The following is a 27,043-nucleotide window of genomic DNA, read 5'->3' as shown; positions in this document are numbered from 1 at the left end:
GTACTGTTGAATATACAAAATGTGAACAATAGATATAATAACATTGTTTCCAGACTAAACCGTCTACAGTTATGATTTAATGAGAAAAACAGTGATATCTACCTATTTTTAGATTTTATTGCAACATTTTCATATGATAGGATGTTTTGTGATACAACTGACCTCCACATATGCATTAAATGTGATAACTCAAAAATTTTTAAAATCACTGCTCCAAAATGCACTGTCTCTTTAACCCATTCCATACTGGATTCTAAAATGCCCATAGACGTAATATACATGCCACCAGGTTCCTGTACGGAACAGATTAAAGGGATAGTACAGTTTTGGTTGAGATGAGAAATAGGCTTTCGAATTTTTGCAAGATACCAAGAAAACACTTATGATATAGCACAGAGCATACCATTTTAAGAGGAATTCAAAGTTTATTTGATGAAAATCGGGTTTGGAATAACTGAAACATCCAAAAACAAAGTAAAACAAGGCGATCGTTACAAAGTGTGGGTCCCACACTTTATTAGAATCGTTCTTTTTTGGACATCTCAGCCATTTCAAAACCAATTTTTATCAAATAAATGTTGAATTCCTCATGAAATTGCATGCTCTTTCATATTTCATATGAGATTTCTCATTATCTCACCTAAAACTGTTAGAAACCTGAAATTAGGTCTCAACCAGAACTGTACGATCCCTTTAAATGATATAATGACCACTAGGACTTCATTTTTTTATTTACAGGAGCTCGTTGCAAATTGGCACCACAAACAGCTGAACACCTTTGACCCTGCGTGGCTGAGGGACTTCCAGGATTCCTCTCACCAGGTCCTGTCGACCATCAACCTATCCCAGAATTCCCTCTTCTCTGTCCCCGAGGGGCTGCTCTGGGGGATGCCCAACCTGCGGCGGCTCAACCTATCCCAGAATGCTCTGTGCAGACTTCCGACGCCAAAGAGCCACCGAAACTTGCAGGAGTATCGGTAGGTAATTTTTAAGTGAGCAATGAATGAACGAAGGAAGGAAATAGGGAAGGAAGAAAGGAAGCATGGTTTTTAGATTAGTTGCTTGATTGATTGATCTATTGAATGGCTAAGTGATTTTATGACTGAATTGATGGAATAATGGGCTAATAACAGGTAATTGATAGAAAATTTATAGCAAGGTTAATGTATTAGTAGGTACTGGTACATGAATACTTTGATTTTCTTTTTTTTAATAGTAGCTGGGCAAATAAATCACATTAGTATCAGCCCACATATCATTCATTTTGAAATCAAATATTTTGCAACTTATGTGCTATCTGCCGACATTTGAATATATACAATGTAGTCATTTATACTTTCAAAGTTTCATCTTTGCTGGAGCAGTTTTTGTGAGACAAATTTTATACAGTTACGCCAGCCGCAAACTAACGAGGTTACAAAGACTACAATATGCAGCAGTGTGATTGATAAAAGTTTGTAAATGCACAGACTATATGTGATGGTACACAGTCCATTACAGCCTCAATTGAACTTTGGGGAAGCAGTCAATTGCTTGCATGTGCTGGATATCTCTTTGGAATAGAAAAGATATATATGTTATCATATTAAACATGAGGAATAGCCAAACTGGAATTTTCAGATCCAATTGCATGACACATTTATTGGGACTAGTTTAGGATCAGACAATATATTTCTTTCACCTTTTCTATTTATTTGTTTTGGTTTCATTTTTGTTCTCCTTCATTTGCATAGTTATGCTCTTATCTCATTTGTTGTAGCACTTTTTAACGAATAGGCTTTGCATTTTATTGCACTAAGGTTAGTTAGATATAAATAACAATACTAGTGAACACTGCTGTGGCACAGCAATCCATGAAAGAGATGCCCACAGTGGTTTTAGAAAAGACAGGATTTTTCCTATGGCATATCAAACAGATATGTTTTTAGACATGTTTTAAATGATTCCACTGAGGGTATATTGGCAAACAGTGACAGGGCTATTATTCCAAACATTTGGTCCAATGTGGGAAAATGAGCAAGTTCTCCATGAATGCTTAACTTTAGGTACATGTGTATTAAATACAAAAGAACTGTCTGGATGATTGAAGCTTGCCTGGAGTGTGATAACAATACCAAGAATTCTGAGATAGTTTGGTGTAGTTGAGTGGCATACATGATGAACAAAAAGAGCAAATGTGAAGATAATTCATTTTTTTTTTAATGGGAAGTCAATGGAAAGGATATAACACTGGTGTGATTTGAACAGTATTCCTTGTTTTGGTCAGTGATCTTGCAGCAGAGTTTTGAAGACATTACATGTAGTTACAAGTATGTTCAGATGGTTATCCTTAATTGTGGATAAGCTACCTTTGAGGATAAGCTGCGCCTTGTGAATGCGCATAAAAAAAATCCAAAACCAAAAATATGTGCATGTCACTGCATGACTCAGTCGGCATTACTAAAGTATGCAATTGTGACATCATTGAGCATGATTACAGCAATTAAGCCTCAGTCACGCACATATCTCCGAGTGGTCATTAGTCTGTGGTCAATGGTAAAACCATTAGGCAACATGAAAGACTGGTTACGTGGTTGCTCTCAGCCAGTTATTTGTTTGATTAGGATCCATTATAACCATTTTATAAGTGTGTCTAGATCAGCATCCATTCTGTTGTTTCCCATCCCATTCAGCCTGGCTTCCCTCAGTCTTTACCAAAACCAACTAGACTCTGTGCCAGTGGAGGTTTTCATGTTGCCAGCGCTGGAATTTCTCTCCCTTGCCCGCAACTGTATCACCGACCTTATCCAGCACACCAAAGGAACAGGTGGAGGTGAGTCTAATTCTGCATTTACTTGGACAGCACTTTTAGCAGGGGCAGCATTGTGTGGCTCCCAGATCTATCAACAGTCCCCTCCCCCCCCAAAAAAAAAAAAAGAAGATGCATTGTTTTGCTATAAATGATATGTTAACCCCCTGACAGAATTTTGCCTGGGCAAATTAAGAACAATATTCCGTATCTAAATAATAGGAAATTAGTGGTATGTCATATGCAATGTTTTGTAGACTCCCTAAGAGAGACTATTTTCCCATAAAATTTGTTATTTTTGTCATCATTTGAGAGAGTATAAGACTTGGCTTCTCTTGATTTCAATAAATTAATTTTGATGAATGTTTTATGCCACCAAGACGACAATACCAGGATATGGCGGTGTATCTCCCTGGGCAACCTGGATCTTTCCCAGAACTCACTCTCCCGCCTGCCAATGGAAATTGAAGCCTGCACCGCACTGCTCACCCTCAATCTGTCTGACAACAAGTTTGAGGAGGTGCCCCACCCATGGGCGTGTCCACTGGTAAGCTTATGACATCATCATTCTGGTATCCTGTTTCTTTCAGGCTCTAAAGAAAAAAACAAACAACAAAACACCTCTTTAAACTCAAATATCATGAAGTACGTGGATTAATAAATGCTAGATAATGTCATCTCCCTTCCGTGGGGAATTCATCATGAATGCAAGCATTACCATGGTAACAGTGTGTATACAACTGGAAAATAATGTGCCGGCAAAACAACCTTCACGGAGATCTAGCCATTGTTTAGAACAAAACAAAACACACATTTTAGCACCTTCGGCTGTTTTTTATTTTTCTATGTCTTCCATGCTAATTTTTGGACTTGTTTACATATAAATAATCATACTGTCAGTGCCTGATTTAAATCCATGAATGGCCATGATATGAAATGTGAAGGCCAAGACAAATTTAAAATCTTTTGCATCTGGACACTGTCACCTTGATTGTGGTCATGGTACAGATCAAATTGAAGCAAATGACAGTAGCGGTCCAATATCCTTTGTTTCGGCGATGAGAATTTACACTGATGGAGATGATGTGGTTAGAAATGCACTGAGAAATGTAGGGAGTATCCTGTCACTAATGGTATTGTATCAAATGTTAAGGTTTGATGTAAGAACTTGCTAATCTCTCTGATTTGCAATAATTTTGATTGGTGTGCTTTCAATATCACAGGAAGTCCTCAACATCTCAAAGAATAAAGTTCAGTCGGCCCCGCCGGATCTCCCCAAGTTCTGGCGACGTTCTCTGCGCTTCTTGAACCTGAGCAACAACCGGCTGACAGAAATTCCGCCTTCGGTGTGCCGCCTGGGCAGTCTGTCCGAGCTGGATCTGTCGCGGAACTTTCTGCGCAGCTTCCCGCTACCCCAGGCGTGGGATATTCGCCGCCTCCAGCACCTGAACCTGTCTTATAATCAGCTAGTGCACCGAGAGGTCCAGAAGGAGCAGCCAACAACTAGGATAGACATGTGAGTAAAGGACTGTACTTTGTGGAAGGAATGCTGTATACATGTATGTCATATATTAACCTGTTGAGGATGAGTCCCGAGTATACTCGGGCAGGGGTCTATGGGAAATGTGTGTCGTAGCAAAATCAGTCTGTCCTTTATGGGCTAACCTGTTACGATGTTCCCTGACAAGTCAGAGACACCAAAGCCAGGCAAGATGCAAAAATAAGAGATATGACTGACAATTAAAGAAGAAATTTGATAATTATTCACCAGTAGAAAAAATATAATAATTCTTTGCCTCGTTTTCAAACTACAAATTCTATGAATAAATTGTAGATTAAAAGCTGTTCGGGTTTGGAGTGTATGACTGTGATGACATGATTTGAGTCCAATCTCGTGCATACAGTGAACCGATATGGCTGCTCTCCCCAAAACTGCTGTGGTAGTTGTTTTTAATATTGAAGTGGAAAAAATATATATAGCACTGGACGTCTTTCATTTCATTTCAATTATTTGTTTGTTTCCATATCCAAATAATACAAAACAGAGTCTAAAGAATTAAATCAAATAAGAGTCTAAAGAATTAAAATAATTATTATCAAAATCAGGAAATCTGTGTCCTGTGACTTCTTTAGGGTTTGAATGACATTTGATTCCAGCATCACCACCAATTCATGAAATATCACTTTACCTTGCATTCTGTCCAGGGATTACGAAGATGAATTTGTGAAGGAAAACTGTGAACGTCAATATTTTCGTGGGACTAATTTTTCGTATTGAGCAGCTCAAAAACATATTTGCGGGTTCGTGAGTTTGCGGTGCACAATTGTCAATCCATTCAAAATGTGCAAAGAATATAGTGAAGATATTTTCACTGGTTTTAGAATTTGCGCTAGCCAGAAGTAGCATCAAATACGCGAAAATTACTGAACCACGAAAATGTCTGTATTTACAGTACGAGCAGGCAGATATGAACAGAAATGCTTGGATCTTGGTTGAAGTGTTGCTAGATACACTTTGAAAACTGTGATATGTCATGCTGCTGTATCAATTACGTTTGTTTTCCCAAATCATCTTTTTCTTTTTGTATCAAACAGACCTAATAGAAGCCCAGTGAAGAAGAAAAGAGGTAGCGATCCACCACTGCTCGATTCCAAGGCACCAGCACCCCGGACAAGCACTGCATTCTGCACAAAGATCAGGGGTCAGGCAGCCAAATCCCCATCGAAAATTATCGATGCCCACAGCAGGAGCGTCTTCTATGCCACACCGCCAACCGTGGCCGACAGGGGCCCCATGCTGTGGGAGCGGATCGAGTTGCCCGACAGCTTCGCCCAGAGCCTGTACGTGCTGAAACTCTCCCACAACGAACTGGAGGACGTGCCACCGAGCATCTGCAAGATGGAGACTTTGTACGACCTGGATCTCAGCAGGTAAAAGTCATGTCACGTGTTGCCAGATGACTGATTTCTTGTGATGTTTTCATCATTTAGTCTGTATATTGCATTCAGTTTGATTGCAGTGTTCTTATCGGCCCATTCCATGTGGTGTTTCTTTTACCTTCCCCAATCTTTTCCCCCTCCTGCTGGCAAACAAACAATCAGAAACCCAATATTACACCAGGCATGCTTCCTACTTTTACCTCTCCCCCACCCCCTCTCCCCCACCCCCCCCCCAAAAAAAAAGAAAAAAAAATGCACATAGTTTATTTACAGTGTTTTGATTGACAAGCACAATTTCCGTTAGGCCAAACTAGGTTGATGACTGAACCACGGTGAAGGAAACATATAAAATGAGAATAACCCTACCAAGTTTAATAGCAAGTAATGAGAACGCGTTCAATTTGCCAACCCAAGAGTTGAAGCCTTTTTATGGCATATGTGTCAATCATTCTATTGTATTTGGGCCAGATTAAATGTATATATTATAATTGTTGATATGAATGGAAGGAGGTGTTGGATTCCAGCCCCCTACAAAAGTGGCATACACTTTAAGACTGCTCTCCAGTTATTCTTATGACTAAGTGCTGCATCTTCGTTGTGGATAAAGAATGCTACAAGTGGCGACAAGGATGTTTTTTTTAACATTTGCTCGATTATGTTTACTGTTTTGATTGCTTGTATTGTCATCAACCTTTTACTATCTTAAATTACCTCGATCTTTGCCTTTAATCAAAATTTAAAAATATGCAAACATCTACACATAGCAGCTACGGCATAGTCTTTGATAGGTAAATATGACTCCTTTACATTTTTTTTTTTAGACGTGTATTTGTTTACTCATTGGAAAAATCACACACATGACTATCAATAAAGGCAATATCATCCTATCAGATCATCCTTAGACTCTATCTTTAACAAAAATTGAAATGCATACAAAGAAATCTACATCAGATCAATCATACTGTGTATTTTAGAGGGTCTAGTTCTTTGCAGATTTGGACTTCTGAAAATTTCCCGAGTGGTTAAATTTGTGATCATGGAGTACAGTGAAATGATAGAGAAATGTACACGTGCATGTCGCAATCATGTCGGGATCAGAGTTGATATCTATGCGTCTTGTAAAATTTGTAAATAGCACCCAACTTGCAAAATTCAGGAAATTAATAAAACCACTGAAATATGTGGGGCATACAGCAGTCTGCTATAACATGCCTTAAATTCATTCATTTTGGAGTGCTGTCACAAAGCAAGAAATATTGGCAGCACGTAATTTTGCGAATTGGAGCCAAAGGCCTCTTTTTTTTTTTCCCCAGAATATAATTTTTGAAAATTGCTACTGGCATCCAATGCATTATAGTGTAGACAGGAACTTTCCCATGCATTTTAATTTTGCGAATCTTGGTTCTCAAAAGAATGTGGGTTTCTACAGTACCTTTACATGTCAGAGTTGCTTTATAAAAATTGTCAATGTGAATGTCTGTATACGACGTCTGTCTTTTCGTCATGCTGCAGCAACCCGGATCTTCATCGTCTCCCTGAAGCGCTCAGCACCCTCAAACATCTTTTCCACCTCAAGATAGACAGTCTGGACATCACCAGCCCGGTGGAGGTCAGCCAGTTGACCCCAGATGAGAGGTCAAGGTCAGGTCTCGTCCTGAGAATCCTGCGAGAGAAGCTCCTCGACAGTCAGCCGTATCACAGCATGAAACTCACGATTATGGGTCCTGCAGTGAGTCACCATTTAAAGGACAAGTCCACCTTCATATACATAAGGATTGAGAGAATGCAGCAATATTATTAGAACACATCAGTAAAAGATTGAGGAAAATTGGACAATCCGTTCAAAAGTTATGAATTTTTTAAGTATCCGCGCAGTCACTGCTGGATGAGAAGACTACTACAGTGTTTGATGTCACATGCGTACAACGATATAAGGAAAATGAAAAGAGAATTTCACAAAACTTTACCTTTTGAATAAAGTGCACATTTCTTCAACTTGTTACTGAAGTATAATATGGGTGATATTATTCCCCCTGCCTTCTGAAAGAGAGAAGTTGAGTGTTCTTTTGTTATGCAAGAAAAATGGAAATATGTTCGATTTTCTTCATTCTTTCTTTATGTCGCTGTACACATGTGACATCACAAGCTATAGTAGTCTTTTCATCCAGCCATGACTGAGCAGAAACTTCACAAATTAATAACTTGAACGGATTGTCCGATTTTCCTCAAACTCTCACTGCTGTGTTCTACTAATATTGCTGCATTCACTCAACCCACATGTCTGTGAAGGTGAACTTGTCCTTTAAATATATTCATATGCTAGTATATCATTATCTAGTCATATATACGTAAAAAGAGAGATAGAAATAGATAAATGAATAGATAGATAGATAAATAGATAGATTGATAGATAGATAGATAGACAGGTGGATAGCTAGATGGATTGATAGTTGTAGGTGGATAGATAGGTAAATAGATTGGTATTTAGACTGATAGACTGATAAATAAATAGATGGATGGGTCGACAAATAGAGAGATACAATGAAGATGAATAGATGGATGGACAGAAAGACGCACAGACTGACAGACAACAATACCGAGAGAGGAAAAGATGTATGCACTAAGATGTTATAGTATGGATATCGTTATTCATGCACGTATTCACAATTCCATGTGTGTATTTCTGCTTGATGAATAGAAGTTTTCACATAAGAAGAATTTGGTATTATTGTCAAATGCAAAAAGAATGGGTGAAGATACTGGGGTTTACTTGAGAACATGACCTCAATGAGTTCTTTACATATCTTTAATACTTCAATATGACTTGGTCACATGTGACAACCTTCTTCACTAATGTACACCATCTCCACAACAGGGGGGAGTACCCCCTATCTGATGCCAAGGGTCAGATAAATTTTGCATCCATACCCGAGAAGGTATTTACTGATGTACCTAGATAGAGAAAATTAGTATGGATGAAGTTTTCATTGGAACAAAGCTCCTATAAACTTCTGTCTAACAACTTGCTGAAATTTACCTCCTCCTTCTCAACCATCCCCTCCCCCCGGAAAATGATGTCATTCGTCGCACTTCTTGACTCACACATGACATTTGCCCATATTGTGTGTTTATATAAAGTTCAGATACAGTAAGCTACGATATAGGGCTACATTTGAAGGTGTGAGGTTTTTTGGTTATTTGCATGGCAGAACATATTTATTTTGTTCAGCATTAAAAAAAATATCTCTCTTCTTGCTCAGTCAAAACATTGACCTGTCCCCAGGGACCTGTCCCCAGGGACCTGGTCCCCAGGGACCAGGAAACGGTCCCCAGGGGACCGTTTCATGAAACTTTTTGTCAGTGATTTACACTGACAAATGTTAAAAGCTACTGAAATCCTTGCGTCTGATTGGCTGATAGCAAATTTGTCGGAGAAAACCTCCGACGAACTCGTTGATGAAACGCCCCCCTGGAGACTACAGTCATACAAGGGCTTAAAAACCAGCATGATATCAACCTTTATGTAGTATGAGACCAACGTCCTGAATCACTAGAGGCTAGACTCGTCCTCATTCTCGCCCTCCCAGAAAAGCGGCAAGACGACCCTCCTGAACAGCCTGATGAAAGTGAAAGACACTCGTCTCTTCGACGCGGGAATCCACGTCACGGAATGGGAGCTGGCCGATCCCTTGGAGGAAACCAAGACTCAGAGTCTCACGGACAAGTTTATGAAAAACTTCCTCAAGGTTTGTCTTGCCATTTTCTCATCCTTTTTCTTACCTTTTTTGGTGGTATCACATCATGTACAGAGCTGCCAAATCTCTCTGATTCTGCAGGTGTCTCCCTGAAAATGTCAAAATCTGTTCATGTCTCAATAAGAATATTAAAATTGCCCTGATTTGGGAATTATTTTCGCCCATTGAAATGCATGTAACACACAGATATCTCCCTGATTGCTGTGCGAAATCTCCCAGATATGAAAGTGGGAATGTTGGCAGACCTGCATGTATTTTGCAGGATTTTATTTTTATTTTTTGCAAATTTTGCATGTGGAGTACTATTTGTGAATTCAAGAACATGTGAAAATATCAACTCTGATCCTAACATGAATGCGACATGCACACATACAATGTACTGGTAAGGCATGCTTTACGCAGTACATGAATACAGTACAAATATGTGTAGTACTAGTATCATAGAATGGGAAGTGAAAATCCTGCTATCTCATTGGTCGAGAGCTGTGTATTAATTTTTACTGGCCACACACTGCCTCACAGAGGACAGCCATTGTAAGCATGTTATCCCACACTTGTAGGAAGAGTTCGCGCACTTGGCAAGCATTCACGCACTCAGCAAGTGACGCCTATTGGCTAGCAAACCATGCATCCAGTAAATTTGCCATGTATCCAGTAATTACTGTATGCATGGTTTTTAAGTAGTTGATGCATAGTTTTTGTCTCTGGCAAGCAAAAGGAAAATGCATCATGTAAATTTGCTTCGATACATATAATGATCAGAAAATGGATTTCTGGTAAGAAAACAAAAATGTCCCTTGTTCTATAAAACAGATGATGCACATGTATTTTCATGTGTCAGTAGGAATAGTGTGCATACTATATGGACTCTAGCCTAAACCCACTCATCTTCGTCTCGTGGGTTGAGCATTCCATTGTTGACTTGTTCGCACAATTCTGACTGATGCATCCAGACCTGTGCATCATTTGTATACTGTACTCCACGATGGCAAATTTGAAAACTTGGGAAATTGTCAGGAAATCCCAATTTGAGAAAAATTAGACTCTCTACATTTAGATATGTGGCATATATACAGTAAACATATTTTCCATCCTTGGTGAGTTAATGGCTGAAGAAATAAGGTGTAATGTGTGATTGTGTTTGAAGATATACACGTTGTAGGTAAACCTATGTTTGTGGATGTACTCCTCAGTAATTCATATGTTGCCTGTTTGTGGATATAGAATGCACAGGATAAGGAAGTAGTTGAGAGGCCGTCGATCACATTCTTTGCGTGGGACATGAAGGGCGGCGACCTCTATGAGAACGTCCAGCAGTGCTTCTTCACCTCCAAGACCCTCTACCTCCTGGTGTGGAACATGACCGAGGGGCTGGAGGGGGCCAAGAAACTCTCCTCTCTCCTCCTCAATATCAGCGTAAGTAGTAGGAGAGTGGATCGTATCACCAGACGCTTTTTTTGTGTGTGTGTGTGTGGCTCTGAATTCTGTACTCAGAGGATGAACTTTTGGCCAAAAATAGCACCAGTTACTCACAAAGTCCTGAAAATTACGAATTTGGCAAGTTATGATAACAATTCACTCCGATTTTGGGAAAATAGACTTCAAATACACCCCTCTTAAAAAAGTTATCTTTTTGCGCGGTGTAAAATTGCATAATAATTCCGGACACGATTTTCGTAATGGAATAATCAACGTCTTTCGCACCTTGTCCTTACACCAGAATCACAATTCATACCTACGATTCACTGTACACATTCTTACCGAGCGGACGACAAAGAAAAAATGGGCAAATGAGGCTCAAATTTCGTATTTTACGGTAAAATGTTTAACTTGAACATTTCGAACAGTTCCCCAGATAAAACCTTGTGATAAATCGTCATCTTCTTCTAAATCTGAGGTGAAATGTGAATTTCTCAGTGTTTTTACATTTTTATGTCACATTTTTTGCGATTTCGGTCCATTCAACGCTCTGTGAGGCTAATCTATGAAGTCCCGCGCGTATTGAATGTCATTAGTATGCAAAAATGTGCACATCTGGAATTTTCATGCTGTCCGGTAATACCATATCTGTACATATCCATGTCACCTAAGCATCAAGGCAATGTGCTTGTTTGTTTCATTTTCCATCTGAGAAGATGGCTGGATAGCCCATTCAGCTGCATTTACTGGTCTTCCATGGGGTCCAGTTGGATGTGAGGTTGACCACTTCACTGGGTTATGCACCCTGCTCTCTTTTGATGAATAAATAAAAGCTGGATCTTGAGTGCTCTGGCTCTCTCTCACACGGGATCTCCATTTTATGTCCTGTCCAAGGGACAGAGTGTTTTACCTCTTGCTAGAGGGGATGGTATATAACACACAACATTGCTCAGCTAGACTTGGTAATCAAAGCCGGGTCATTTGGATTTGGAGGCAGATGCGTTACTGACCGAGCCAAATCGCCGCTTTCACCAAGATTGGTTTAGGTGACATTAGTCATTCCGCAGCACTGCAGAGTTAGTTCGGTCGGTTGAGTTGATTTACACACTTGTCCAGCCACAAAAGTATTGTTGTTATACTGCCGTGACATATGAAGTTTTGGCCTGGCACCCATTGCCTGTTGTTTTCAGTATTCAACATCCTTGTGTGTACATAGGACATTAAATCAATGGAATTGTTCCAGCGCGCCAAGAAAATCGAGAATGGGCGGTTGCATGGGAGAGTGAATTAATCACTAAAATCAAATGCTATGTACTCTTTCTTGCATTTGACTGCATACAAAGCATTCTGCCAGAATGCATGGTCCCTACACACTGGTTTATTCAAAAGAGCAGTGCTCCTCTCTTGGCTCTCACTGAATGCTTACATTTTCTGTATTTAAAGCAGTAGTGTAATGGAGAACTGTGAGTGTTAGTGGAATCTTTCCCTCTTTGAAAATCCTGGAGGAGTTGAATTATCTTTATAGATTAGAGCATGTGATTATGTCGTATTATTATCATAATTCATCGCGTTCAGTCACGAGCATCAGACTTTGGCATCATCATCATTGGGACCCACTCCGACAGCCTCCAGAGCTCCCCCTTAGAGACCGTCGATCTCCGCAGCCAGCTGCAAGAGATGCTGGAAATGGGGCCGGGGTTTCCCCCCGTCGCAGGAATCGTGGAAGTGGACGCCATGAGCAGCAGCAGTTGCGGCATGACCGAACTGCGCCGCATCATCTTTGAGACGGCCCTGCAGATCAAGATTCGCCACAAGCGGCCGACGTCCACCGAGCCACTGATTGGGAGAAAGGTGAGAGAGATAAACGTGTCCAATGTGTCCATGCTGCTGTTGTATGATATAACAACCATGGCCTCCTTTGTCTATGCTGTTTTTAAATCAAGCATTTTTAGTGATTTTTCTCAGAAATATATTTCTCATCCTTTGTAGTGAGTGCGGTCTGAGGATTGACACTTAATTGACATTTAACTGTATCTAATATCTCAGGGCCTCATTTTATCAAAAGATATAATCGACTATAAATTTCCTTACTACAGTTATACAGGCTGCCATAGACTTAACATAGAAATTAACTACATAATCAATGATAACTCTTCAAGAAACAGGGTCCAGGTCTATCAAGCCCACTATTGCTTCTCACTTGCATTTCACTCTCCTAATTTGCCCTGACTTTTTGCTCTCTCTCTCTCTCTTTTGCCTTGTCGCTCAACAGGTCCCGCTGTCATACTTTAACCTCAAGAAGCGCATCTTGAAGGAGGTGGAGGTGTGTCGCCGATCTGTCCCACCTCTCCTGCCCATCATGACTGCCACAGAGCTGGCCAAGATTGTGCAGCTCATCCCACACAGCTTCCTGGATTCGCCTGAAGACTTACAAGGAGGTGGGGCTCTGTGCCTTTTGTTGCATTGTAGGAATACTTCAAGGAGAGTTTGATTTCCATAAAATTGGGTTTCAAATGGCTGAGATATCCAAAAAAAGTAATAGTAATAAAAGGTGACAGGCCACGCTTTTTATTAGGATCTCTTTGTTTCACCTTGTTTTTGAATATCTCAACCATTTCAAAACCGATTTTCATCAAATAAACTTTTGATACCCCTTAGAATTGCATGCTCTTTGACATCTCATAGAGTGGTTTCTGAATGTCTCGCAAAACGTTAAAAGCTAAATCCTCACCTCAACCAGAACTGTACAGTCCCTTTAAAGTCTGCAAGTTTGTTAAGGGTAACATGGTGGTGGGTCAGAAGTGATTATTTCATCTATTTCCTTTGACCTACCTGTTTCCTTTTCTGACCCCAAAGCCGTGGACTTTCTGCATGAGATTGGCTGCATCGTCCACTTCACTGACCACATGAGCAGTCTGAGTGACCTGTACTTCATAGACCCCGTGTGGCTGGCAGGAACATTGCAGAGGGTCAGCATGGTCAGCACCAATCGCATGAAGGACGGCAAGGTGCACCTGGACACTCTGAGGGAGCTGAGTCGTGAGAGCGACATCCACGACAACCGCTTCGACCAATACCTCCAGCTCCTAGCCCGCTTTGAGATTGTGGTGCCCATCTCTCAATTCTGGTGAGTATATATGTGACCCAACACAACAAAAGGATCTGAAAGTCGCTGACGGCTGAGCCGAGAAAATAGAGTTTGAAGTCAGATCATCAAAATCGGTCAAAACCATTGAATTTCAGTTGTTGGTGTACTGTTTTAGTCTATCATCTGCCGAAATTTTGAAGCTAAATGAACAAAGGAAAGGCAAGATATTAGGGTTTTTCTGGGCCATAATTTTCTGACTTTCAAAGGAACAGCAAGGTGTCCAAAGATTAAGATTTAGCGCCACAGATAGACTCCGACCCTAGCAGTGAGGGAGTGATCTTGTTGGTCAGTGCGTCACATTCTGGTTAATGATTGGTCGTGCGTAGACCGCTGGCGCTAAGCTTTAATGAACATCACGAAGGTTGCTAGGAGCGAACCTTCTATTGTCAAGAGGGGAAAGCTGACATGCCTCCCACTGATCACAATTGCGTCGAAAAGAAAACTTTGAAGGCTGTTTTCTCAAAACGCTGATTACCTAGACCACTCAACATGGTCTCATAAAATCATCAATATCCATATTACCGCACACTTTTATACATCATGAAATTAAAGTGGAAGAATAGGGGAATAATGTCTTGTCAATTTCAGAAAATCGACCTCCCTCGACTTTTGGATCCTTTTGTTGTAGCAGGTCATATATTAGCAATGGTGAATGAATGGCAGCATCATGAAACCTTGCCCTGCATATATGCACAGACTATAAGAGCAGTGGAAAGAATAGAGTTTTGTAGCTTTTATTCTGTTTCGATGGCAAAACTCTCCTTCTCTCCTTATCTCAGTTGGATTAAACCATTGTGAAGTGACTCTGAATCACAGTTCTCGATCGGTTGCCTCTCCATCAAAGTCTCTGTTGTGTTAATTGTCTGCAGACTGACATTCTATGTGCGAGGACTTTCGATGAGTTTCTAATATGTTGGGTCTGTGCTGCTTGGGTACTGATCCCAACCCCAAATCTGATGTTGTTTACTGCAATAAAAATGAATGAAATGTTGTTGATGTGATAATTCACTGGCCTGGCCACACTTCTCTTTTCTCTAGCTTATTTCAGTCTCATCTCTTACTCTTTGGCACTGTGTGTCAGTAAGGTGTGTTTATACTGTCAATACAAATCGATGTGAGTTAAATTGGTCAAACAAAAGTGTTTTAGAAGGGTTGAAGTATCCTTCAGCATTGTGCCAACAATACATATCAACCACAAGAGCAAAACCACTACGAAAGTTCTCTCAGGAGGACACATACCTTGGTAGTCCTCTATAGAAAGGAAGTACATCAATTATTATGTGATGAATTGAAGTACCTTAAAGCATTATCTCAACAATACATATCAATCCTTAGAGTGATACCACAATGAAAGTCCTCTCAAGAACACACACTATCCTTTACTGAAAGGAGGTACATCAAAGCTTCAAGTGATGACATTTGCCTTGTAATTAACGTTAATTCCTACACAAAACCTGAATGCTCTTAAATTCGTGCCAGTGTCACGCCCAATAAGTGTGTGCTCCCTCTCGAAATGATATGGTGCTGAAACATGTAAGAAATATGAATCAATGTCATTCCTTCTTCATGGTTGCGTTCAGTTTGTTTATTGACTCTTTCTACTCCCTCTAGGGGTATGAGAATATGGACAAGATCATATTTAAATCATATACAGAGTTACATGTAACATAAAATGAGATAAAATGCATCGACTTTGATATAATCAGTCAAAAAAAAAAACACTAAAACTAAAGTACACAATGCTAACAGAACATATGATACAAGTTTAGAATTTTGGATGAAATTATAAACATGAATGATATGTTATGTCAAAAACTATAGACTTCATTTACAAGTTGGCTACTCTACCACTGTAAGTTAAAGTTGAGGTATGAAAGGTACATACACATAATTATACAAAACAAATTATACAAAACAAATTATACATGTTCATGAGGCGAGTTGTGAGGTTAGCTTACCTGCTCTAGCACTACAAGTAACTGCTTCCTTGCATATTAAAGAATCTTGAATTGTACCTTATTCTGTTTGATAGAGTATAATCCTGAGAAATATGTTGTACAATATCTGATTAGTTTTATGAGTTGCTTGAAATTGCAAGTTTTTATTGGCTTTGCCCATGTCTCCAATTGTTGCTCCCATTTTTAAAAGGTTCCTAGTTCCATCCCGGTTGCCAAGGGACAAGCCGGGCATCATGTCCACCAAGCCAGCATCGTCCCCTGCCCCATTCCACTCCCTGCGCAGGGTGTACAAGATGCCCTACCTGCCTCCGGGGTTCTGGATCCGACTGGTCTCGCGCCTCATGGCGGACCTTCACATGCACGACAGCAGGGTCAAGCTCAGCCCGAAACGACTCACCAGCAGAAGGCACCATGGACACACGTGAGAACTGCTGGGGTTTTCAGAGAGGGCTCTAGAATAGAGAAATATTGAGATGTGAATTCTCATTTCAAAAAGCAAAAAGCAAACAAACAAAAACACTTCAGAAGTACCACTGACAGACCAAATAAACTGGACAATCTGATCGGTATCATTGGTGAATTTGTCAATGATTCAAGGATACAACCTTTATGTTAAATTTTATAATACTTCATCTACAGTGCTTTTATGTTTTGTCTGTTTCACTGAATATCAATGCATGCTTATCACCGAGGCATTGAGTCCTACCCATAACCTGAGTACCATCTATTACAGGATAAGCTTAAATAGCAATTCCAACAAAATGTTTGATCTGATGACACAATGGAGTAATCTCGACAGTTCTACTTTTGAGATTTCGATACCTGTTCCATTTGTTTATTCCCAGTCGCTATTCATACATTAGAAGAAAGATTATTATACATCATTATGGCAGTACCAACATCTTGTGTCACAATTCTGTGTTAGATTATCACCTCTGATCAAAGGACTCTTTAAACGTCTTTCTTCTCCGCTCCATAATCGTCAAGGGTGAGAAAGAGCGTAGACCGGGGCATCAAGTTCCACGACACAGTGCTGTCATACTGGCGGGAGGGGGTCTCCTTCCGCCACCGAACTGGTCACATCCTGGTGCGCTCGGCCGTTTTCCCGCCGTCGGAGCCGTCGCCGGGCGTCGACATCTCCATCAGCTGCCAAGAAGGCCATTTCGCTGCCATGGGGTGTGTGGTGGACCACATCGAGGGACTCATCAAGGACTGGTATCCAGGTAGGATATTGATAGGATGTCAAACTCTACGAAGGATTAATGGTGGGAGGAAAGCTATTGGCAAAAACCATTGATATTAAAGTCAGAGAACATATTCTTAGCCAGGAATTGATAACTTTATTTTTTTTTTGAGGGGGGTCACTCTGGTGTTTGTTCTTATGGGGTATCTGACCAGTTCCACAATCCCTGTATCATATATACATGTCAGCATGTTCGTCTGATATAAGGGAGTTATCGGTTGTGATTTGCGCATGTGCAAAACAAAGGTCAAATGAGACTGTCTGTGTATTTGCCACTGACTTTAAAATGAATAGAATCCTTGGGCAACTGGGAATCTGAATTATGTCATTACAATGTATGTGTTTTAGACTGAATTAGAACGTACAGGTGTAAGTAATTCATTCATCAACACTTCAACAAGGAATTCTTGATCACAACACATGTCCATGTTTGAGAGTCTGTGGTGTAGGGGTCAAATGAGACACGCGCTAACCATGAACTCCCTTATTGTGCTCATGTATTCATGACCGTCCATGGGCCCTACATCTGTGTGTTGTATGTGTAGGTACACTTGTATATGTTTGTGTGTACAATGTATGTGCGTAATCAGTTTAATTAACATTTGAATCTTTCCATTGTATCTTCACATACTACCAATTTATGAATTCTTTTGGTCAGCGAAGTATAATCTGGTAAAACAAGATGCATTATAATTTCTGTTTCCAGTTTGGTTTGTGATAAAGACTGCGCAGTAGTAGCAGAAACTGATGTTAAAGAATCTGTCTGATGGCAGCGTAAAGCTCCAAGCCATTTCTGAAATCAATTTTCAATCACAATTTTCCTCTGAAGAATGACATAAATGTGCTCATTCTAATGATATGCTAAATACCGTAACTTGTTGCCCTATATCTGCTCTGGAGGAGAATGCAAATGTATTTCTTATATCTACAAATGCAAGTATTATGAGCTTTTTGTGAAGTAGTGCTAATGCCTTATTAAAGATCACAGTGAGTTCCCCACATTTTAACAACAATACTTCTTCTCACATGATTATGCCAGGACTGTGCTCATCGTCCTGTGACACCAACGTTCCCAGGATCCAGAGGCTTGTACCGTGTCCCGTATGTCTCAGTCACGGCATGGACGACGTGCTGTGCGAAGCAGCCACTGAAACACTGCCCCACTGCTACACGGTGGAGGAACTGGTGCACCGCCTGGTCCGTGGGGAAACTCAGCTCCCGGCCTGCGCAAATTCACAGGAGAAGCTGATTCCCATTGACATGCTGATCCCGGACATGTTCATGAAAGACCTCCCTGTGAGGCACCTCAGAGAGGAAGACTTTGAGCTGCACATGGTGTCCAAACACTCTCTTGGCCAGGGTGGCTTCGGTGAAGTCTTCAAGGCCAAGTATCTCAAAGAAACGGTGGCTGCCAAGACAACGCTGTCATCACGCTTCCTCAGCTCCATCTCCTTCCAGAGCGAAGGATATGGATCGGGCGGATCGTCAGTTTCCACGTTGTCGCTGGAGCGCAACGATTCCACGTCGTCGCAAGACAACCTATACCCCGACACAGAGGCGTCCATGCTGATGGACAGCTTCCACAAGCTGCGCAGCGAGGTTGCCATCATGTCCAGGTTGAACCACCCCTGCATCGTGCGACTGGTGGGAGTGTCGATACAGCACTTGTGCTTCGCAATGGACTTCGCCCCGCTTGGGGACCTCCAGAGCTACTTGTATTCTGAGCAGCGCAATGCCCTTCCCTTCTTCCTGAAGAGCAAGATTGCCCTGGAGCCAGTACTGAGCAGGACTCTCACGCACAGGATTGCACAGCAAGTTGCCTCGGCCATCAGATATCTGCACGGCAAGGACATCATTTACTGCGACCTCAAGACAGACAATATTCTCCTCTTTTCTGTGGACGAGAATGCAGATGTCAACATTAAGCTGACAGATTATGGCATCTCCAGGACGTATGACCTCATGGGGGCCATGGGACTAGCAGGACCACCCGGATTCTGTGCTCCAGAAATCCTCCAGGGGCTGGTGTTTGATGAGAAGGTACTAGCGAGGGTGTTCTGTGGATGCACTATAATGATATTATATGCATTTTTCTTTTCACTCTTCAAATTGCCAAATGCTTAGTTTGATTCATCACTGTCTGTTCATGAAATATAAGATGTGGGTAAACGATGAATGTTCACATAATAGTTGAAGGTATCTTAAGGGTTTCCTGCTCCTATCCATTCCAACTCGGCTTTCTGCAGGATGATCAGGGTAAAACAAAGAAAAAAAAATAGCAAGAAAACAGGAAGAACAGAGATGTTGTGTAGAGTGTCAGTCATACTTTTGATGGTTTAAACCCACTGCGGATGGGCTAATTTTGCTACAACGTGCATTTCCCATGGACCCCTGCCCGAGTATACTCGGGACTCCTCCTCAATGGGTTAATACCTCTAGTGACACTGATGAACTCTTTGTACATATCATATTAGGTTGACTGGTTCTCGTACGGGATGTTCCTGTACCACCTACTAACTGGCCTGTGCCCCTACTACGACAAGCACAGCCGCCTGGAGATCCAACTGGCCGTCAACGAGGGGCGCAAGCCCGCCTTCCACTTCCAGGACTACTCCATGCCCCCTCAGCAGGTGTTCCCCGCCATGGGCGCACTGATGGAGGCGTGCTGGCAGGACCACCCCGGAAAGCGCCCTCACGGCAGGACCATCGAGTACCTCCTGCACGAGCCCAGTTTCCTGTGCCTGCGCAGGGTGGTGGAGGTGGAGGACAGTGAGGTCACCACTGCCGTTAGTGTTGGGGAGAGGGATGAGGTAAATGGACTGTAAATCCTGCTATTATGACATCTGATATTTTAATGTTAGAATTCTTCCCCAGCCAAATTCTCAATTTTTTTTCTTCACAAAAGTCCATCTACAGATTTGCACTGGCTTGAGATCACTGTTGAGTCCAGTCACGCCCAGAACTGCTGCGCTTAATGTGGTCACAAGATACCAAGATCTTTTTAAGGGCTACCCATGCATTATACAGAATTTGTCTGAGTGAGAATTTGGGTTTAAATTAACCAACCATTCCATCTAGTGAAGTGGAAGAGATACATTTGAAGATGATTCGAAGGTGAATTGTTACAGATACAGATTGGATGCATCCCTTGACATTGCTCTACCAAGCAGCACCATAGTTCTCTCATGTGAGAACTGTCTTTGTGTGTGCACTGTTACAATCAACAGTGTACTGATACACATCATTTGGACTCGATGAGGAGTGTACTGTGTACAACACTTCTTCCCCCTCTCAACTTGCTTCCTCTATTCCTTCTGTTTCGTATCCTCTCATCCCATCTTTCTGTCATCATGTGGAACTTTAGTTTTAGTTGTAAGTTTTTTATACCATTTTGGTTATATATTTTGTTGTTGTTATATATTTGATTGATGGTTTATTACGATGTGATTTATTTTTTCATTTTTTTGTTGTTGTACATTTGTAAGTAATACAAGCTGTGCTTTTGATTTAGGCTCCCCCACTTTGGTTCTTGTGATTACTGTTTATTTATCAATCGTTGCAAATGTGCTGAATATGTTATCAAAATATGTGTCCTGATTATTTTTTGTACATGTATGTCAAATAGACAAATTGTTATTGTATGATCATTGTATTAACTCACTTATGCTTGTTTTTTGTTCCTGTGAACACAAAGTTTAAATCAAATCAAATCAAATCAAATCAAATCAAATCAAATCAAATCAAATCAAATCAAATCAAATCAAATCAAATCAAATCAAATCAAATCAAAGGTATTTCATCATACTGCATAAGTGGACATTTGCGCAGTGTTGAAATTTTCGTGCATTTGCAGATATTTTCGTGCATATGCAGATATTTTTGCTTGCCATATGTTCCAGTACGTGATGTCTTGATTCTGTGGAATTAAAAACATGCAAACTCTTCTTACCTGTCTGAGCACGAAAAATAAGTCGCATGAAGATAACTACTTTTACAGTATTTGAAAATGGATAACACACATCATTAAAAGTTCATGATTTTTAGCCAAATAATTTGTGGTTACCCTATTTCCCTCACTCTAGGAGAATGTCATACATCTGATAGCAGAGACTGGTCAAGGTACCTCGCTGAGGTCATTCTATGTCAATGAGGATGGGTCATACAAGTCCAGCTGCCAAAACGACCTTCGGTGCCCCATAATTACGACTGCCACTTCAACTCCATGCGGCACAAATCTCATAGTTGGAACAATGGTGAGAATTAAGTCTCCTACAGGATCTAGAATTTGTTCTTTTGTCTAATTCTATATATTCCTATGCTCCATTCCTGTATCTCTATATTTCAGTCTGTTACCCATTCTCATATTCTGATGTATATATATAGTGTCTGTATCTACTCTGCCAGTAGGCAGCTGTGCTAATTTCTGGATTGTATTAAATGGTGTGTCCATTTGGTTCAAATCTGCTTAAAGAAGATATGTCTGCTGCACATTTTCCAGAAACACCAGAGCCTGTCATCCTCCCCTAGAGTATCTGAAAATGTTGATATATTGACATTTTTTTTTTTTTAGCATTTGGTATATGAACATAACTTCATATGAAGAATATATGACATATTATTGAATACATATACATGAGGTTATTTGAAGATATTGATTGATTAAAAGAGTGGATTATTTTTTTGACCAAACATATATATGCATCCCCCATACTTTGGTACTTTGGTACATGCTGTACAGTGTAGTTATTGTCAGTGAGTGCTTGCATTTTATAGCAAAATTCTGCATGTCTCACTGTACATTGCTCAGCAACCCTACATATTTACAGAAATAATGCAAGCCAATGTATGATCTGTAAATTTAGACATTAAACAATGTTTTTTTCTATCCAAATGTGATGGGAAGAGCGAACTCATTCACCTACAGATTGCTCATTTAGGTAGATTTGCAGATCGGCCAAATATGTCATAAACCAGGGAGAGTGACCTCAGCTGAGCCAGTCTAGCTGTTGCAGCAAACACAAACTTGTGACCTCTTTTCTATTAACATAATATGGTATTATCATTATGTCTCTTAGCAATAGAAAAAAAAAGAGCAGAGTCATCAAATTTTGATAGTTTGATGAAGATAGTTGTCGTGTTATGTGTTCATCTCTTTCTGTGCCAGTTGATGAGCTTTGAATGTGTTGCATTCTGAATATCTCTTGAATATACCCACAGGGTGACTTTGTCCAGCTGTACCACCTACCCAGGTCTCAATCATCCTACCCCAGCCTCCTCCAAGAGTGCAAAGTCTCCGCCCAACCAACATCTTTACTCTATCTTCAACAGGTGGGTTATACTAGTCTGGACTACAGACAAGGTGTATTGTACTTAAAATTTTCCAATATAAAGGCAAGTTCACCTTTAACATACACTGTACATGTGGCCTGAGTGAATGCAGCAATATCAGTAGAACATGTCGGTGAAAGTTTGAGGAAAATTAGACAATCTATTCAGAAGTTATGAATTTGTGAAGTTTCTGTGCTGTCATGGCTGGATAGAAAGACTACTCCAGTACATGCTTCAAATGATGTAAGGAAAATGTGAAGAGAAATCCATGAATTTTCATTTTTTGAAAAGAAATAGACACACAACCCAGGTAGATTTGGAGCATTACCACAGTCATGAACTTTCCTATAATCTCAAGATCAGGGGGGCATTTCATGAAGGAACTTGTCGGATAAAATATTTGACAAGTCAATTATATCCGACAAGTTTTGAGAAATTCTTTAGTCTGATTGGCTGATTTCTCTGAACTTGTCGGATATAATTGACTTGTCGGACATTTTGTCCGACAAGTTCCTTCATGAAACGCCCCCCAGATTACCAAATATGGAATAGCGTAGTGGTACTTGTCAGGAAAGAGTACCGACATGAAGACAAGTTATATTACCTCACAAAAAGTGTCCTAATTAATAGACTCAATTTTGTATATGGCAGAGAAATTATGAGAAACTTTCATGTGTAATGAAAATTGTACAGGGCTTGTTTAAGAGAAGACGCTAGAGTGCAAACATGTCATAAATGCTATGAAAAGAATCTCCGTAATGTTCTGTCTCATGTTTTTATTCTCTGCTTATACCCAAAGCCCACCGGCCAAGAGGACCCCATCCTTCTAGTGGGTCAGGTCAATGGGATGGTGACTGTCTTCAGTCACCAAAAGGAGGAAACCCAAAACCACGAGGTAGACAAACTGAGACTGTTGGCGAGATTGCAGCTCAGCAAGCATGTCCTCCCGACCACCAGTCTGGTGGAGGTGGTAACCAAGCGAAGAGGTCGTTCCGTCTCCCGGCTGAGAGGGCAGTTTGAGAGCAGCGCTCCCGGCATGGGGTCTGGCATTGAGGAGAAGGAGGTGACGGAAGGACATAGGTCTATCGATGAAACAAATGGACAACCCAATGGGGAGAGATCAGAATGCAATAGGAGAGAAGGACACAGACAAGAGATCTGGGTGGGATGCGGTCCCACCATCTGCATCATCTCCCTGCCAAGCCTGTCGCTTGAACCCGATGTCATCCGTGTTGCGGCAGGGGTGGACGGGTCGGTGGAGAAGTTGGTGCTGGGCCACGGAAGCATCTGGTGCTCCACGTCCAGTGCGCACCACATATACCAGTACGACGTCGAGACCAGGCACTGCATGGCCATCCTTGACGTGCGTGAGAAGATCATCAGCCCCAGGGCCCTTCTCACTCTGGAGGCAGAGGAGAGGCAGGAGCTACGTAAGAGCTGGGAGGAGAAGGAGAAGGCGCAGGAGCTGGCCCATGCTACGGCCGTCTGCGAGGCCAATAGCAACAGGGACGGAAGGTTCATTACAAAGGGTGAGAAGGAGTTTCAGGAGGAACTCAGTATTGTGGACGATCACTTCAAGGCTTCTATCCTCGAATCACCCTCACAGACAACTCTTAGCATGCAGAGGAGCAAAAACACGAGGAGAAATCGTCGCAACATCCAGAGCATTGTGTATTCACACCCATGTGCCAAGCCCCAGGGTGTCCAAATGACATCACTGCTGGCCGTGGACCGGCTTCTTTGGGTGGGGAGGTCAAGTGGCGACATCCTGCTGGTGAACATTGAAAATGGAGCTGGCACTCCGGGCGATGCTTCACGCTTCGACTTTGGCGAGGTGGTGACGGTGCTAAACTCCAGTTCCATGGTCAACAAAGACTTTGGCAAGGTCCGAGAACTGCATCGGATCGGGCGCGACAGGGTGGTTGCATGCCACTCTGCCGAGGGCAGCATGGGCCAGACTGGCCAGATTGGACACCTGCTGCTGTGGGCCAATTGGGCCCAAGAACAGGTGGTGGAATACCAGGGCACCAAAGACAGACTTAGGCACTCCTCAAAGGACCAAACAGCTGGAATGGCATGATTGTTGCTCATACGGTCTTGTCAACTTTTTTTGTTGTTGATGAGTGGACAATGTGAACAAGCACAAAAAGACAAACTGTACAAGACAGCTGCTCTATGAGAGGAGTTTGTATTCATGTGCTCATTAAAACTTAATAAACTCACATTTGGCACTTGCACTCTCAAATCTTGGCTAGAATTAAACAATTTCATGTTCTAGCTCACCATTTCTTTTAACTACATATATTGTCCAGCATTACCTGAATTTTCCCAAACTGGTTTAATTTCTATGTGTAGAATTTCAGGTAGTCAGTAGAGGCGGTGTATACATCACACCGTTTTCTGGGGAAGTGTGTGAACTGACTCTACACATTGTAACACAGCTTTGTGTTTCGTAGTACTGTATATGAACATTTCAGTAAGAGTCCAAAAAACCTATCATCTTTTTGTTTTCATAAAAAAATGAGACATTTTATCGTGTTGCAACATTAACACTTGTACAAATTGTAGCATTCAAAAAAGAATTTAATGAGGTAATCATATCAATTCAAAATTTTGTTTTGCCTTGTGAGGTGAATTACATTTGGAAAGCTAAAGTTTTGCCTCTAGTTGACAGTCATGCACTGAACAGGTTAAACAAAAAACAGCACAAAAACTGCGACTTTCGGTAGCAGTGGTTTGTGAGTGTCAAAATGTGATTCATAGTTCTTTATGTGTAGCATCATTATGCAAGAGAGTGAAGCGTGAGATTTGTCAAGAAGTGATGTACATTGTACAATCCTACATTCCACATCTTGATAATATCATTCCTAAAGTAGTCCATCCTATGATTGTTCATGTGCATGCATGAGGTCTTGTTAGACAATTTTCCAGCTCAGATAAACAGGGACATCGTGTAAGCTTAACCTGTTCCATTCTAAAATCTGAAATCCCCATAGACTTAATACACAGGCCACCAGGTTCCCGTATGGAACGGGTTAACAAAGGATAAACCATGATTTTCTTCTTTAATCTTTTCTTCTTTTTGTTTATTGAACTTCATGAAGTGCTCATTGTATTGACATAGATTCTTTGTGACACAAAAATACCAAGGATGGTGAGACCAGGGTCCCCTACTTGTATCAAACAAGGCAATCAAACATAAATCAGAAAGTCAAATGTACATTTGTAAGTCGGGTATCAGGCAATCAGATTTGAATATTCAGAGACTTATGTTTGATTTTCTGACTTACAACTGTATATTTTGTTCTCAGCTTTTATCAACAGGGCCCAGATTTCTGTTTATAACTTCCAATATCCCACAATGCACCTCACAGTTTGACCTATCCTGTCTTCCAGCTCACTTTATACACCTAGGATGTAAGCACACAAAATGTACCTGGTGCCACTGGTGTTTAGCATGTGTGTATTAAAGCCTGCTCACAAACTGTGTACTGTATCTAAACCTGTGAAATGTGAATTGATTTTTATCAGCCTGTTGACATAATGCACATTAGATAGAGGATGCAAATGTATCGGTTATCTTTCTTTTTCCTCAAGAAATTCATCTACCTGCTTAAATTGGATGCTCTAATGTATCCAAAATGCCTTGATAGAAATAATTTGTCATAAATCATACCAAGAGTAACGTCCTATCAAAATGTCTTTTGGATGTGCCTTATACACTTTTTCCCTAAACTCCTTAGCAGTTGTTTGTGGGACATTAAAAAAAATACTGGTAATACTGATAAACTTGCAGTTTATGTATTCAAGATGTCTCCTTTCATAAAGATATGTAATGAAAGCATCAGAAGTGTTAATTTCAGTAAACAAAAGTTTAGATACCCAGGTATTGCCGAAACCAACCAGTATTGTAGTTTAACTGAGCCTCACATGTCTTCTTAATGGTGATCCTGCCAAGTCAGTGGTGGATTGTTTTTTGAAAAATGACACAGTTACTGTTTTGCTGGTTTATTCTTCAGTGATGAATTCCTAGATACCCTCTCATTCTTTGCATTTCTCTTTCCCCAAGAGAAGTAAGTCGCCAAAGTTTAATGTATCAAACAAATAGTATATCCCAATGCCAGTATTTGTCCTTGCCATGGGTTTAACGCTCCAGGACCTAGGGTACTTATTGCCATGTATTGCGTGTAATTAATCTGACATGCGCCATGCAGTGTATTAGGACCCAGGGAGTGAAACATATGGAAGGCATGCATGCATATGAAATATAGCACCAGAGCACCATTTTTTTTCCAGAAAAAAAAGGCACTTCTAGCACATTGCTCAGAGTTCATTTGACTGAAAGCCAGTGAGATATTGTAAACTCATCCGAAGAGGGACTAAACAAAATGGAAGATTTGCATGCATGCTGATGCCAAGATTATCTGTGTAGGGTAATAGTCTCTCTCTTTCTGTATGTGTTCC

General features: G+C 40.9%; 1 protein-coding gene across 1 annotated transcript; it reads left to right on the top strand.

The window, feature by feature from the left end:
* Window positions 1-578: 578 nt before the first annotated feature.
* Window positions 579-25,278, top strand: LOC139722160 (leucine-rich repeat serine/threonine-protein kinase 1-like). The gene is made up of 18 exons (XM_071633475.1): window positions 579-977; window positions 2,673-2,812; window positions 3,169-3,335; window positions 4,012-4,304; window positions 5,384-5,719; window positions 7,241-7,457; window positions 9,316-9,474; window positions 10,708-10,899; window positions 12,478-12,753; window positions 13,175-13,340; window positions 13,759-14,029; window positions 16,199-16,429; window positions 16,996-17,231; window positions 18,291-19,291; window positions 19,726-20,061; window positions 21,334-21,504; window positions 22,469-22,579; window positions 23,379-25,278. The coding sequence occupies exons 1-18, from the start codon at window positions 619-621 to the stop codon at window positions 24,657-24,659; spliced, it is 5,943 nt and encodes a 1,980-aa protein (XP_071489576.1). The 5' UTR covers window positions 579-618; the 3' UTR covers window positions 24,660-25,278.
* The last annotated feature ends 1,765 nt before the right edge of the window (window positions 25,279-27,043 follow it).

The sequence above is a fragment of the Diadema antillarum genome, unplaced genomic scaffold (assembly GCF_040938485.1).
Source record: "Diadema antillarum isolate AM-2024a unplaced genomic scaffold, OU_Dant_1.0 scf00000159, whole genome shotgun sequence".
In the NCBI taxonomy this organism is placed as follows: domain Eukaryota; kingdom Metazoa; phylum Echinodermata; class Echinoidea; order Diadematoida; family Diadematidae; genus Diadema; species Diadema antillarum.
This window is presented reverse-complemented; position numbering and strand designations above follow the sequence as displayed.